A 15,267-nucleotide genomic window follows, 5' to 3' on the forward strand; every position below is an offset into this window, starting at 1 on the left:
CTGTCTCCCCTCTCATCCAACCCCAATCCACGTCCTGCCCCTGACTGCCTCCCTCAGAACCCACAAGTTGTTTTTTCTTCTTCTTCTTCTTCTCTCCCCTCCCCCCGCCCCCCATAGCAGCAGCAGCAGCCTGGGGCTATTTAAAGGACTGGGGCTCCCCTGCTTCTACCACCCTGGTCCTTTAAATGGCCGCCGGAGCCCTGGGGAAGCAGCGGGGCTTCCGCGGCTATTTAAAGGACTGGGGCAACAGAGGCAGCTGGACCCCCAGCCCTTTAAATAGCCTGTGGAGCCCCCCCCGCTACCCCTAGGCTCTGGGGGCTATTTAAAGGACGCGCCGCTCCCCTGTTTCTATAGCCTCGGTCCTTCAAATAGCCACGGGAGCCCTGGAGTAGTAGCGGCTTCTAAATTTAAATTTAACAACAGGTTCTTGCGAACCGGCTCCAGCTCACCACTGGTGTGCACGAGCCGACCTGCTCTTACCTGCTGTCCTGGTGGTACCCACAATTGTTGGGTGCCCTGTGCAGCCATGTATGCTGTGTATGCCTAAGGATGGCCCAGCCTGCCAGTGCCGATGGAGAAGAGACAGAAAATATGGGACAATTTGCCTATTTTTAAGAAAAAATTGGGACACCTGCAGGAAGGCTTAAACATGGGAGTGTTCTATTAAAAACGGGACGTCTGATCACCATACCTCAAAAAAGCTTTATTCACCCAAACATGTTAGAGTGCCGCACCTGCCTGGCATCCAGCTTGTCTCTGGTGTAAGGCTAAGGAAGCCCCAAACACATTTCGCAACTTGGAATGTTTACACTCCTCGACAGAGGAGACCAACAGGATATTGCTGTTGCGGATATTACTGCTGCACTCTGTACCATGCTGGCGTGGTCCAGCAGCGATATCGCTGCCCTTACACCGACACAGGGGAGCTGCAGCTAGAAGTGGGGCGGCCGCTTACACTGTTTGCTGGGTTGGCCACTCTGAGGCTGATCACAGATGCGTTTCCCTGCGCGCTGGTGCTGGGAAAAGGGACCCACCGAAGAGCCTGAACACACCTCTACCTGCAGCGCCCCCACGTGCTGCCCAGTAACGGGCGTCAGCTAGCTACAGCACGGCGACAGCGCCCCTCCCGCCAGCTTCCGCAAGGTGGGCGGGGCCTCCTGTTCTGTGGGCGGGGCTTCAGATGAGTCAATCCCGCCTCAAACTCTCTCAGTTGACGTGTCTTGGCCACATCAGCTGCTGCTAGGATCTGGCAGGTGAGTAGTACTGCTATTCTCCAGACATGTATAGTCGACTTGAAACTCCAGAGTTTGGGGGTGTTTTAACCACGTGAGATTTTATATCTCGCGATTTTCTCCAGGTGACCTTTACCGTGCTCAATTTTGTAGTTTTTCTCCCTATTCTTATCACCTTCCAGGACCCCTCCGTGGCCTTACGTTCCCTCTGTAGCTGGTTTCCGCTTCCGCATTCGTTAGGGTGCGAGAGACGGTGGCCGCGGCGGGTCAAGCCGGGGCAGCTGCGGTGTTGGGTTTGATTAGCCTTCCGTGGGGGTGGCTGGGCTGCCATCATGGAGACGCTCTACCGGGTGCCGTTCGCGGTGCTCCAGTGCCCCAACATCAAGCTGAAGCGGCCGAGCTGGGTGCACACGCCCTCGGCCATGACTGTCTACGCGCTGGTGGTGGTGTCCTACTTCCTCATCACTGGAGGTAACGGGCCCGGGGGAGGGGCAGGATTACGCCTGTTCTCTCCGCTCCTAGGGCTCCTGTTGGGCCGGCAGGCAGTGGTTTTACCCATTCCTCTCTCAGTGGGAGCCTGGCCGCGGGTGGGGCCTCCCCGCGCTCTGTGGGCAGCAGTGCCCCTCCCCCCTGTGGCGGTGAATGAGGGAGACCCCGGGTGAGGGGAGGTGTGTGACCCCTCCCCCATAAAGGCGATTCCGTCACAGCCGCACGGGACGGGGGCATCCTGCCCTGCCCCCCCCCCCACCTGGGGTATCGCGGTCTCCGGTTCCGCCTGCGGCAGTGGGAAGCCCCGCCTGAGCCTGCCTGGAGACGGCCTCCGTAAGGACAAAAACAACAGCCGGCCGGCACGTGTTCCCACTAACGAGCACTTTGTGTCACTACACCCCGCACCCCGGGGGGGTTCCCCGAGAGATCTTCTTTGCCCGTGGTGTAACCCCCACATCCGCGCTGAGAGTGGCACGCAGCTCCCCGTCCCCGCTGGGGCGATGGCCGCAGCTCTGCCAGCAGCAAGACAGTGGACGTGGTTTTGGGTGCGTGGTTTAGCGATAGGCCTTGGCGAGGATGTTAGTTCAGGTGTAGTAACCGAAGAGGTCTGTGGGACCAAATCCATCTGCAGACCAGAATACAGTTGCTCAGTATAGGCAATATCGGAAATCAAACTGATACTGTGGTTGATTTTTTGAGTTTGAGTCAGGAGATGAGTGTGCCATGGGGAGAAACCTTTGTTCCTATAGACAGACCTACTTTCCAGTCTTAGCTTTTGGAAGGGATAATTTTAAATTAGCTCTGACAACATCTTCCTCTAGTGGTGAAGGATTTTGATCTGTGTATTTCAAAGACATTCAAAAGTTCCCTCCCTTAAATTGATATGCAGCCCGAGAAGAGCAGCCCTAAACTCCCTTAATGCTTAGATTAGGCTACCTATGACTTTTATATCTATTATGTCAGTGAGGTGTATTACCTGCTCCTCTCAACCCCCCAAAACCCCTATCCTTCTCTGTCCACTATAGATATTTTGTCTTAATCCTGATGCTGGAATGCGACTTTCTAGTATGTGGTACATAGAATGTAATCAGTGATCAAACTGGAGATTTCTGTGCATATCAGAAAACCTTATTTTAGCTTTGATTACCTGGTTTTGGGAGAGTGTTGATTAAGGAATGAGGATGTTACAGTTGAGTAGTGACTTGGCAGGGGTCTGTTTTGCTTTCCTATGCCAACCCTGTAGCAGTTTTTGGTTTATTCATCACTACTGCTGTTTAATATGAGATGGTATGTGGATCACAATCTCTTTCTCTATTTATCAAACAAAACTCTATAGTCAAGTGACACAGTGTAGTTTGGTTTGATGCCCCAAAGAAACAAAATTCTGCATTTATTACAATTATCTCTAAATGGCATGAGACGTCTGTTGCGCTAATCTGCAGAGCTGCTACCCTCTCCATTCAAATCCTTCATGAAGATCCTCTCTTTGTCACCTACAAGAAATATAGGTAGAGGAGCATATAGAATAGTTTATATTAGGGCTGTCAATTAGTCATAGTTAACTCATGCGATTAACTCAAAATTTAATTGTGATTAATCGCACTGTTAAACAATAGAATGCCAATTAAAATTTATTAAATATTTTTGGATATTTTTCTACATTTTCAAATATATTGATTTATATTACAACATGAATACAAAGCGTACAGTGTTCACTTTATGCAATTTTTTCATTACAGATATTTGTACTGTAAAAATAAGAGTATTTTTCAGTTCACCTCTGACAACTATTGTAGTGCAATCTCCTTATTGTGAAAGTGTAACTTACAGATGCAGGGGTTTTTTTGTTACATAACTGCCCTCAAAAACAAAACAGTGTAAAACTTTAGAGCCTATAAGTCCACTCAGTCTGACATCTTGTTCAGCCACCCGCTAAGACAAATATATTCATGGGAGATAATGCTGCCTGCTTCTTATTTACAATGTCACCTGAAAGTGAGAACAGCTATTTGCGTGGCACTTTTGTAGCTGGCATTGCAAAGTATTTACTTGCCAGATATGATAAATATTCATATGCCCCTTCATGCTTTGGTCACCATTCCAGAGGACATGCTTTCATGCTGATGATGCTTGTTAAAAAAAAAAATAGCATATTAATTAAATTTGTGACTGAACTCCTTGGAGGAGAACTGTCTCTCTCCTGTTCTGTTTTACCCACATTCTGCCATATATTTCATGTTATAGCAGTCTCAGATGATGACCCAGCACATGTTGATCATTTTAAGAACACTTTCACAGCAGATTTGACAAAATGCAAAGAAGGTACTGATGTGGGATTTCTAAAAATAGCTATGGCACTCAAGCCAAGGTTTAAGAATCTGAAGCGCCTTCCAAAATCTGATTGGGGCAGGGTGTGGAGCATGCTTTCAGAAGTCTTAAAAGAGCAACACTCCAATGCGGAAACTACAGAACCTGAACCACCAAAAAAAAAAAAAAAAAAGAGAGAGAATCAACCTGCTGGTGGCAGCTGACTCAGATGATGAAAATGAACATACGTTGGTCTGCACTGCTTTGGATCTTTATTGAGCAGAACCTGTCATCAGCATGGACGCATGGCCTCTGGAATAGTGGTTGAAGCATGAACGGACATATGAATCTTTAGCGTATCTGGCACATAAATATCTTGGCGCCAGCTACAACAGTACCCTGCGTACTCCTGTTCTCACTTTCAAGTGACTTTGTAATCAAGAAGTGGGCAACATTATCTCCTGCAAATTGTAACCAAGCTTGTTTGTCTGAGTGATTGGCTGAAGTAGGACTGAGTGGACTTGTGGGCTCTAAAGTTTTACATTGTTTTATTTTTGAATACAGGTTTTTTTGTACATAATTCTACATTTGTAAGTTCAGATTTCATGATGGAGATTGCACTGCAGCACTATTCCTTTTGTTTTTTACTGTGAAAATATTGGTAATAAAAAATGTAAAGTGAGCACTGTACACTTTGTGTTCTGTGTTGTAATTGAAATCAGTATATTTGAAAATGTAGAAAACATCCAAAAATATTTAAATAAATGGTGCTCTATTCTTTAATTGTGTGATTAATCATGATTAATTTTTTTAATCGATTGACAGCCATAGTTTATATTAATTAAAAATCTCATATCAAGACATGTCCTCCTGACCACTTTCATTGTATATTGTATTTTCTACTCCCTTTCTTTCCTCCTACTCCTCTTTCTGGGGCTCAGAATGTGCTTCCTGTGAATTTATACAGTGCCTCAGGTGCTACAGTCACCCTAGAAACAAATAAGGAATGTGAAGTCCAACCACAGGAGGCAGTAGCTTAAGTAAATTTGTTGGAATAAATTTAGAGATGTATATAAGTAACTCCTAAAATTTTAGATTAAATTCAAAATTACTGATAAAGTTTACAGGATCTCTGTCAGGCTCAATGACATTGCAGCATGAATCTTCCCATGATATTCTCTAGTGTCTGTACCTATAGAGTAAGAAAGAATGGTCCCTAAATAGAACACTAGTGTACATTTTGGGTCTTTTCAGCCAAAAGTGGTTTTTATTTTTGTTAACCCTAAAGGTAAATGGAATTAATCAAGTTCACAATCACAGATTAAACTCAATTAAGTAGGAAAACAAGGTCTAATGTCCTAGGCTCTGATATGATGAACAGTTATGACTCTACACATTCACAGTCCTTGAAGCACTAATCATGTATAAGCCACTTACCATTACGGATATGTCTACACAGCAGCTGGGGTGGTGATTCTCAGATCTGGTAGACATACACATGCTAGGAGTGGTTGAACTAGTGTGCTAAAAAATAGCAGTGGGAGTGTGGCAGCTAATCTGCCTGAGTACCTACCCAGGGGGCTTGGCAGATTCAGGTAACTAACCTGAGCCACTCTGGCCATGCTGCTACTTTTTGCATGCTAGCTTGAGCAGAACTAGCATGTGTATATCTACCCAAGCTGGAAATGACCCTCCCAGCTGCTGTATAGATATACCCTAATGTAAAAAAAAGGCTTTCTGAAATGTCTGATATTCATACCACTATAATTTAAGGTTGTACCTTAATTAATTGATTGTTTCTTATTATTTGAACAGGAGATGTAAAAAGGCATGTAATTTACTAAACTGTTCCCTTTCAATTCATACTATCTGTAGAAGGAAATCATTCTTAATATTTAGAGATGGATGATGCTGGCCCATAATTCAATACTAATGTCCTTTTTTTAATAGGAATAATCTATGATGTGATTGTAGAACCTCCCAGTGTTGGGTCTATGACCGATGAACATGGACATCAGAGACCAGTGGCCTTCTTGGCATACAGGTAGAAATTATCCTTTGTCATAATCGAATGGTCTCTCCCTGACCTGCAAAGAGGTGAATGCAAGTGAACCACAATGCTCTGGTAGAGCTCCATTAACTTCAGCTGTGCTCTCTGAGGGTCCCAGAATCCACAAATATGCATCTGATTGCAAGTATCAGAGGGGTAGTCGTGTTAGTCTGGATCTGTAAAAGCAGCAAAGAATCCTGTGGCACCTTATAGACTAACAGACGTTTTGGAGCATGAGCTTTCGTAGGTGAATACCCACTTCTTCAGATGCATCTGATTGCACTTATTGGAGCCTTCATTTGCAAATGAATTGTTTACATATCCACAGTATATTGTGTATATATAGGCTTGGAAGGATTTGACTTTTTTATTGTGTGAAATTTTAATAGATATCTTTTTGTATTTTTATCAATTACATTTTTGCATTACAAGAAATGAAATTTCTGGTAGATGATTCTAATTAATTTTCATGAGTAGAAGTCAATATTCTTAACAAGCTATTTGATTATATTTCATAACTATAATAGCTTTTTAATTACTTGTTAGTTGACAGAATACACCAGTTGTGTGATGTACTTTTATATTTTTCCTTTCTGTTAAACTTTGTTTAATAATGGGTGAAAGATTTTTGTGTGCTTGTTTGTGAAAGGAAAAGTGGGTGGTTGCAAATATGTAACAATTAAAACTGAATACCCAAGTCTAGTTGTGTTTCACGTTTTCTATCCCAAACTCTTTTTCTACTATTTTGAATGGCCATTTTTCTGTTCCACATCAAGTTCTGCTGTAAGGGCAAACCACAAACCTTATTTTTCTAATTACTCTCAACAGAAATAAACTGTGGAACTCATATCCATAATTTGCATTCAGTTTGTGAACCCAAAATAAAATGCTGGATTTTGATAATTTGCAAGATCAAGGTCTTAGTTATTTTGCATGAGTGCAGGGGACCACCCCTATGGAGTAACTTGTAGTTTAGGGCCAGATTTTGTTCTGTTTGAAACATAAATCTACAGTGCCTTCAAAATTAGTTCAGCAGATGCTTCTTGCTTAGAATCTAAAATTTTATTAGAGAGGAAACTAATTTAGTCAGAAGTTAGTTGAGAAGATTAAGGAGTAGTTTACAGAGCTCTGGATTTTGACTGTCTGGACTGGTTATCCTTAATTCCTGCAGAGAATGATGGGGCTTTTTTGTTCTTGTTTTTTTTTAACTAAAGTACCTCATTGTAAAAGAGAACTGACACTGTTTTAATAAGTAAATAGATCATAAAATACGTTTCTCATTGTTACTCTTGACTCTGGGAATTCTTTGCGTATAGTTTATGCTCAGAATTAATGCCTTCCAATATATGCCTCGGATTTCTTTGAGCCTCTGCAATATACATGTTGCAGAGTAGCAGCCGTGTTAGTCTGTGTCAGCAAAACGAACGAGGAGTACTTGTGGCACCTTAGAGACTAACACATTTATTTGAGCATAAGCTTTCATGGGCTAAACCCACTTCATCAGATGCATGCAGTGGAAAATGCTGTAGGAACGAACACACACACACACACACACACACACACACACACACACACACACACACACACACACACACACACACACACACACACACACACCATGAAAAAATAAGTGCTGCCATACTAACTATAACGAGAGTAATCAGTTAAGGTGAGCTTTTATCAGCATACATCAATCACATTGATCCAGGATAGTGGGAGCACATTTGTGAAAGTCATGGGGAAGAACAGTGTAAAAGATTAGACTGTTTATCAAGATTAGACACTAATATGAAATGCTCTGCTCCCTTGTAGATCCTTCCAGCAAAGTGCTTTACCAGGGTGGTGGTGTATACTGTATTACAAATTGGAAAACTGATGCATAGATGTATTAAGGGATTTATCCAAAATCATGCAGTGACAGAAATGAGAATGCAGTCTAGTGCCAGGGTTCTCAACCTTTTTCTTTCTGAGCCCCCCCCCCCCCCCCACATGCTGTAAAAACTCCATGGACCATCTGTGCCACAACAACTGTTTTTCTGCATATAAAAGCCAGGGCCAATATTAGTGGGTATCAAGCAGGGCAGTTGTCCGGGGCAGAATGCTGCAGGAGGCCCTGTGAAGCTGAGTTGCTCAGGCTTTGGTTTCAGCGCTGTGTGGCGAGGCTCAGAGCCCCGTGCTTCTGCCCCATTAGGTGGGGCTTTGGCTTTCTGCCATGGGCCCCAGCATGTCTCATGCTGGTCCTGCTTGAAAGACTCCCTGAAATCTGCTTGTGCCCCACTCCCCCCGGTGGCCCCAGACCTCTGTTTGAGAACCACTGGTCTAGCACACCTTATTCCTAATGCTGTGCTAGAACAAGGAGACACAATTCCTCCCTTGATATTGACTTGAATAACACTTCTCTTCTTGCAGTGACTGGAATTTGGGGTTTGTATTCCAAGCACTGGGTTGGGAAATAAACTTGAAAGCTCAACAGGCTAGAAGTCTTGGGTCCCTACTTACATTCATTTAACTCATTTCTGCTTTCAACCAAGACACATTTGAAATTACCACTCATATCTAAAATTCTAAATAAAGTAATGTATATGTTTCTGTCACCTTGCAAAGTACTGATCCAGGAGCTAAATTTTATATTAATACTCTTATCATGATTGACTTCGTATCAGGAGACAGTGGAACATAACACATGTTGCTGGGGCTAAGTGTGTAAACATCAAAATGAAATGTCCTGGATTTTGGTAAAATGGAAACAGATCAAAATATTATACTAAATTGCTGGCTCTTGAAGTGGAAATAATACCTTGAGGGACTGGTGTTCTGCTGAAGCATCTTTTACTCCTTTTTTTTTCTCCCCCCAGAGTAAATGGACAGTATATTATGGAAGGACTCGCATCCAGCTTCCTTTTCACAATGGGAGGCTTAGGTTTCATAATTCTGGACCGATCCAATGCACCAAATATCCCAAAGCTCAATAGATTTCTGTTGCTTTTTATTGGATTTGTCAGCGTCCTGTTGAGCTTCTTCATGGCAAGAGTTTTCATGCGGATGAAATTGCCGTAAGTTGTTTAGTACATTTCATGCTGTTCTCCCCTCCCTTTCTGTTACTGATAAGCAGGGATCCTAGTTTTCTGTGATAAATCACAGATTTGTGTGGCTTTTTCCCCACGATTAAAGTGGAATATTGAACTTCAGTTTCCCTAGCCACTATAAATATAGTTATCAGTTGAACACAATGTTTTGTTGGTATATTTACATTTTTCAGCAAGTTCGAAGCCTTCCATTGCCATCAATCATTATGATAAAATAAAATTAATAGAATTGCAACTTGTATTTCTTACATATACCAAATATTTCTATGTCTGCTTTCTATATTTTCAGAAAATTGTTTTTTAACGCACAAAATAAAAAACAAAATTTGCTTTTATATTAACATTACTCACTTTCTGAGTTAGTCCTGGAGGCTGAAGTGAAATTTGAGAAGCATTAAAATACACACCCCTATAAGTCATTGAGTAATGTCTATATACCAAAGCAGTGTATTGGAGTGTGTTTAGCTATGTACAGTAGAACCAGGTTTATCCGAGCCTCCATTATCTGGCTCTCTATACTAACTGAACCACCAGCTGCCCAGGACTGACTGTGGCAAGGGCTTGGGCAGTCAGCACATTCAAAAATCAATTACAAGTGTGGGAGGTTGCGCCCATTGAATAAGTGGCACTGGTACTTTCATCAATAAAATTTAGTTAATCAGTTTACATTTTTTTTTCACAAAATGTAAAAACATTCTCTGTAAAAATGCGTATTCCACTTTTTTCTGTGGCAAACCAATTTCTAGGATCCCAGCTAAGTTTACAAAGCACTACATCTGAAGCAAGGATAAGTTATGTTTAAAAAAAAAATTGATATAGAATAAACATTCATCGCTTTGCTTTAAGGTATTTTAGTTAAAATTGGAATTTGCCCTCCTTAGTGAGGTGTGGTGTTTTTGGGTCTGCTCATTCTGAAACATCATGTTGTGCAGGGAGGTGACAAGCTCCCTGTCAGAAATCATAGCTACAATACAGTTTGATTCTAGACTGGATGGGTTGGATTTTGAGGAAAGATTAAAAGACTTAATCTATACAGGTTGGCTAAAAGCCAGCACAGGCTTTGGAGAGAAGCATAAATACCTAAGCATTGGGAGGATGGGAGATGAATTAGGGGTATAACAAGGTGAAAATTAAGAAGGAAAATTGAGGCTATCTGGGAAATTTTTCACAGGCTGTAGAACAATCTTCCAAGGAAGGTAGAGTAGTCTTTGTTCTTGTAGTTATGTACTGACAGGGCTTTCGAGCTTCTTGATTCTTTGTTTTCCAGTCTATTCAGTAGCTTATAATGAATTTATTTTATTTTTGCTGCCTGCCTTCCTTTTCTCGTTCCCTTCCCACTTCTCAACCCCACTATGACCTCTAGAGCTGCCAACAGCAGCAGTTTCTTTGAGGGCCACTGCTAAAACCACTCCATGAATTAACTGTCAGGGGATGTTTTGGGGTTTGTTTGTTTTTTTTTTAAATATTGATTTGGTCATTCTCCATTTCTTGCAGAGTCACTAAATCTCTCCAATATAATTACTGGCCCATAAAGTGCGTGTGTTGGGTTTCCTGGTAGTGTGTAGCAATGCAGCATGAAGTATCAGCATACAATAGATTTATTTTTTTAATCAAATGTGATTGGTCTCAAGAGTTCATGGTTATGTTTGAGAAACTCTAAAGAATAGGAAGGAAATCTTAGACTCATTTGTGGCTTAGACATATGTTCTAACAGTAACAAGGTTTTACATGAAGTACTGACTTTGTATCATTTCTGTTAATTTCCTAACAGGCTTTTGTTTAACGATTATTTAATATTCAGGAATATCTTGCCTAAAAGAGAGTTTGTCACATGACTGCCAAATAACTTTCTAAATCCTCATTAATGAAAATGCAAGACTTAACTGATACAGGACATGACACTGAATTTGCCTGATATTAAAAGGCAGGCAGTTCCTAAGTTACTCAAGGCACAGAAAAGCCTTTGTATTCTGGTGGTATTCAGTACATTGTTTTTGATTAATGTGGACATCGTTCTTGTTTTACATCTGAGAACCACAGGTTTAAAATCTAAAAACTAACACATACAGGTTAAATCATGATTCCTGTTGTTGTAGTTATACTCACAACTATAGATTTAAGCTGTCCCTTCTGTTTTTGCTCTGATTTTCAAACACACAGAATTGTGCTAGATGCCTCAAGAGAAACAAGTAAAGATAGTCCTTGCTCTTAAATGTTGTGGTTCAGACATGATTCAAGAAGTGAGAGCCATAGACCGACATGGGGAAATTGGGGAAAGGAAGGACAAGGGTTGCAATAATATACAGCTACTCTGTAAGACGTGTGTCTCGGCCGTTACATTACCTCACTTCGTTGAAGAAGTGGAGGTTGGAGGAGACAGGAAAGGAGAAAAGTTGGGGCTGAATTGTACCAGTTTGGGCTGACTAATGTAGGATCCTGAAACTGATAGTCTATGTGAGCAGCACAAATGCAGAACCTTTCACAAAATGTAATAAAGGCTTTCAGAATTTATAAGGATAAAGGCTAGGTTGAGAATAATAGACTAAATCTGTTCCAGTGATTTATATCAAAGTAAAATGGAGGTGGAGGGTGGAGTGCTCAAGCTAGTCAGCAGAGCAGGTTCCTGTTTGAACCAGTTTCACCTTTGAATCAGCAAGTTTATCTGGAGTTAATGGCACAAACACTAAGGCCAGGAAATGCTGCTACATGAAGGCTCTCCTTGGATTTGCTAGTATAGAAGTCCCTTGCCAGCCTGCTGGGATATCTTCTCAGGGCTACCTGGCTATAACTACCTACACCCAAGCACAGCTACTGTGATTCTCTTCATTTAGATCCTTATCTACAGTAGTAATAGTGTACCAGTGAAGGAGAAACTTTCCAGACTATTACAAATTGGTTAAAAAAGAATGGAAGAAATTTCTTCCAAGAAACGATTTACAGGATTCTTTATAAAATCCTTATTAAAAAACATTAACCCAATGTGATGGTTATTGAGCCCTCTGTGGGTGGACTTGAGAGGTCTATAGACTCCCCAGATTACACTTCTGAAAGTTTTTGATCTTTAATATTCATCAAATGAAAATTTCCTTTTTGGTTAGGGAGAGTTTTTGGTTTTTCATTGATAAACGTAGAGTAGAACCCTCCGTGGACATGAATGTGATGAAAGATCAGAAATAAGACATGTTTCAAATGGCCAAAGATGCGGCCTTTTTTTAAGGACGCAGAGTTGGTGTTTTAAGTATTCCGACAGTGCCGAAAGTGTTTCCCACCATAACATATGCAAACAAGCACTGTAATCAGAACAACACAACAAAGATGCCAGTTTGAGCTTTACTATAACATGTTAGAACTGAAAACTGAATTTCCATTTTTTAAATTTCAGACAATTGCCAGGAGTAGCTATCTTAATTTTATATAGACAAACTCGAAACTTGTGTTTAGAGAAGTTGATCTAGGGACAACTGCAACTGGTTTCAACCACAAGCCGATGTTTGGAGTTCACCTTGGAGAATAATCTGGTTGATAGCTAGTAAAATCAGAGTTTTGGACTTGAGACCTAATTATAACTAACCTCCAGTTAATTAACCCAGAACAGGGAAAACAAAGAATCCTTGGATCCATACTTTTATTGTATGGTTATTTATGAACAACTTTATCCCTTGGTCTTCTGTTTTTGAAAATTATATTCTTAAGAGGCTCTGGAATTGTGGAACTAAACTTGCATTAATATATCGCATACACCACTGGAATAGGTTGTGTGTTCTGGTGAAAATTTGAATATGGAATAGTCTCATTAAGTTTTAACTGAGTGGAAAGTTTCATGAGTATTGATTGACCATGTTTCTAGTGAAGGTCTATACCATAATATTAATTAAGGCTTGAACAGTCATTTTAGCTAACTGTTTGTTGTTCCCTATTGTTTGCTCATTAAGATTTATTTTTAATAACTCTTTCAATTGTTTAAGTCTGACAAATGGGTACACTGGTAACCTGGTATAGCTTTATCTTGAAAATTGTAATCTGTTCAGTTTAGATGTGCTGTGCTCCTAATTTCTCTCTCTCAACTTTTATTTTGTCCTGTAGGGGATACTTGATGGGTTAGTGCCTGGTGTGATATAAGCAAGCACAAAATGGATTTGCTTCTCTTCATGAAGAGCTTAAAAACAAGCAATCTATAAAAAATTATACTGTCCCCCACAAGAAGACACAAGAAAGGTCTAGTTATACGAACGAGCAAGTGCAAGAAGTGCTTCCAGCTGTCTCTTTTCATAAATAAAAAACGTCATTACCAGTGGTTGGTGTATTTTTAAAAGAGCATTTTATCACTAGTCTATTTCTATCTTTAAAAAAGAAAAAGTTACTGAACTGTTACTTAGCTTTAGGTATGAATTTGTATCTTGAAACAATTCACTATAAAATGTAAAACTGGTATTTTTCCCTTCCTCATTTTTTCCTTTAACCTGACTGAGATATTGGGCACATGTTTTACAATTCCTGATTTTAAAGTCTGCAGCACTCTGGCCTTTTTTCCTGTGGCCTGCCCCATACCAAGTTTATACCTGGAGAGAAGTCTTCTGATGATGCTTTACTATCAAACACACTGTGTCTAGTGAAGTTATTTCTAAGGCACCATTTGCCTTGATATTCATGGCAACGCATTAACAAATCCAGATGTACACTGGATACAACATTGTGTGAGTGAATTTCTTTTTGGAACAGTGTATGAAAGGAGCCAAATTAAACATGTTTTCTACTAGACCACTTGCATTTTGTGTGATTTCTAAAACAGTAATCTTTACAAATCGTACACAATCTATTCTGTAGGTTCTGCAGTAACAATGCTACTACACAAAGGTTGTTTACTTAATGTATCTTTTATACATTATAAACTGTAGGAGGCAACTGTAGCTGGCTCTCGTAAGTTCACCAAAGCCTGCGGTTCTTCTCAGACATGCATTGTATCAAAATGGTATACCATTACCAATAACAAGGTGAGTTATTGAATTACTTTGGAGGCTTTTGGTTTTTTTTTATATTGGCTAGGGTAGACACCAACTTATTTTTCTTTGATTAGTGTATACACATTGAGAGGAAATAATCTCATTCCTCTAATTGTTAACATTTGTGCAGATCATGCATTGTTTCTCTCTGTGAGAAGGAACAATCTTTGTCTAAAATCACAGCAAGGTCCTTTAGCATTGGCCTGCTAAACCCAGAGTTGTGAGTTTAATCCTTGAGGGGGCCACTTAGAGATCTGAAGCAAAAATCAGTACGTGGTCCTGCTAATGAAGGCAGGGGGCTGGACTCAATGACCTTTCAAGGTCCCTTCCAGCTCTAGGAAATAGGTATATCTCCAATTATTAAATAAATAAATAAATAAATCAGAAATTAATTCTGTCACTGGGAGCCATAGTTCTGTGTAGGACCTCAGTATGACTACAGTTTTTGAGATCTTTGTGTTTAACATCTACTACCTGACATTCCATCATGAGAAGCAAACTTTCCACTCATTCTTCTGTTATGTTTGTGATCGTGTCACTACATTCGTTTTGCTACACCTTTGTCTATAGGGAGTGTTGGTGCAGTTAGCTTGCTAGCTTTTATTTATTTATTTATTTATTTTTAAGCTATGGGTGAGTTCTGATGGACGTTTATGATCACAGGAATCCTGCATTTTTCCAAGTGTTGTTTGTATCCCTCTGGTACTGACAGTCTAAGTGGGGAAAGTACTTTTACAGGACCGGTACAGACCAGCTATTATCCTCTGCTGTAAGGAAAGAGCAGAAAGAAACACATGAGAGCAATAATAAGAGAGCCCAGAGGTGGGATACACAATGCAGAAATAGGAGTAGTTTGGTCGGTAAAGCATCAGTGTAGGACTGAACCTGGTTCAATTCTGGCATGGTCTTGAGAGGTTTCTCCTGTGAGGTAGTGTACCAAACAAACTAAAGGAGAAGCGTTGCTGTATCTCATCTGACTCTTCAATTATGTGAATGGGTGTATGTTGTAAAATTGTATGCTGTTTTTTGTACGCATCAGCAGCTTCATGTGCCTGGTTTTGGGTTATTCAAGAAAATGTACAAATGAATGCAAGAAAATTATA

General features: G+C 40.8%; 1 protein-coding gene across 1 annotated transcript; it reads left to right on the forward strand.

The window, feature by feature from the left end:
• The first annotated feature begins 731 nt into the window (after nucleotides 1–731).
• On the forward strand, nucleotides 732–13,922 carry OSTC (oligosaccharyltransferase complex non-catalytic subunit). Its single transcript, XM_030564568.1, has 5 exons — nucleotides 732–1,253; nucleotides 1,415–1,703; nucleotides 5,979–6,072; nucleotides 8,934–9,131; nucleotides 13,248–13,922. Exons 2-5 carry the CDS (start codon nucleotides 1,565–1,567, stop codon nucleotides 13,264–13,266), a joined length of 450 nt encoding a protein of 149 aa, XP_030420428.1. The 5' UTR covers nucleotides 732–1,253; nucleotides 1,415–1,564; the 3' UTR covers nucleotides 13,267–13,922.
• Nucleotides 13,923–15,267: the final 1,345 nt, after the last annotated feature.

This window comes from Gopherus evgoodei, chromosome 5 (genome assembly GCF_007399415.2).
Source record: "Gopherus evgoodei ecotype Sinaloan lineage chromosome 5, rGopEvg1_v1.p, whole genome shotgun sequence".
NCBI classification, from domain to species: Eukaryota; Metazoa; Chordata; order Testudines; family Testudinidae; genus Gopherus; species Gopherus evgoodei.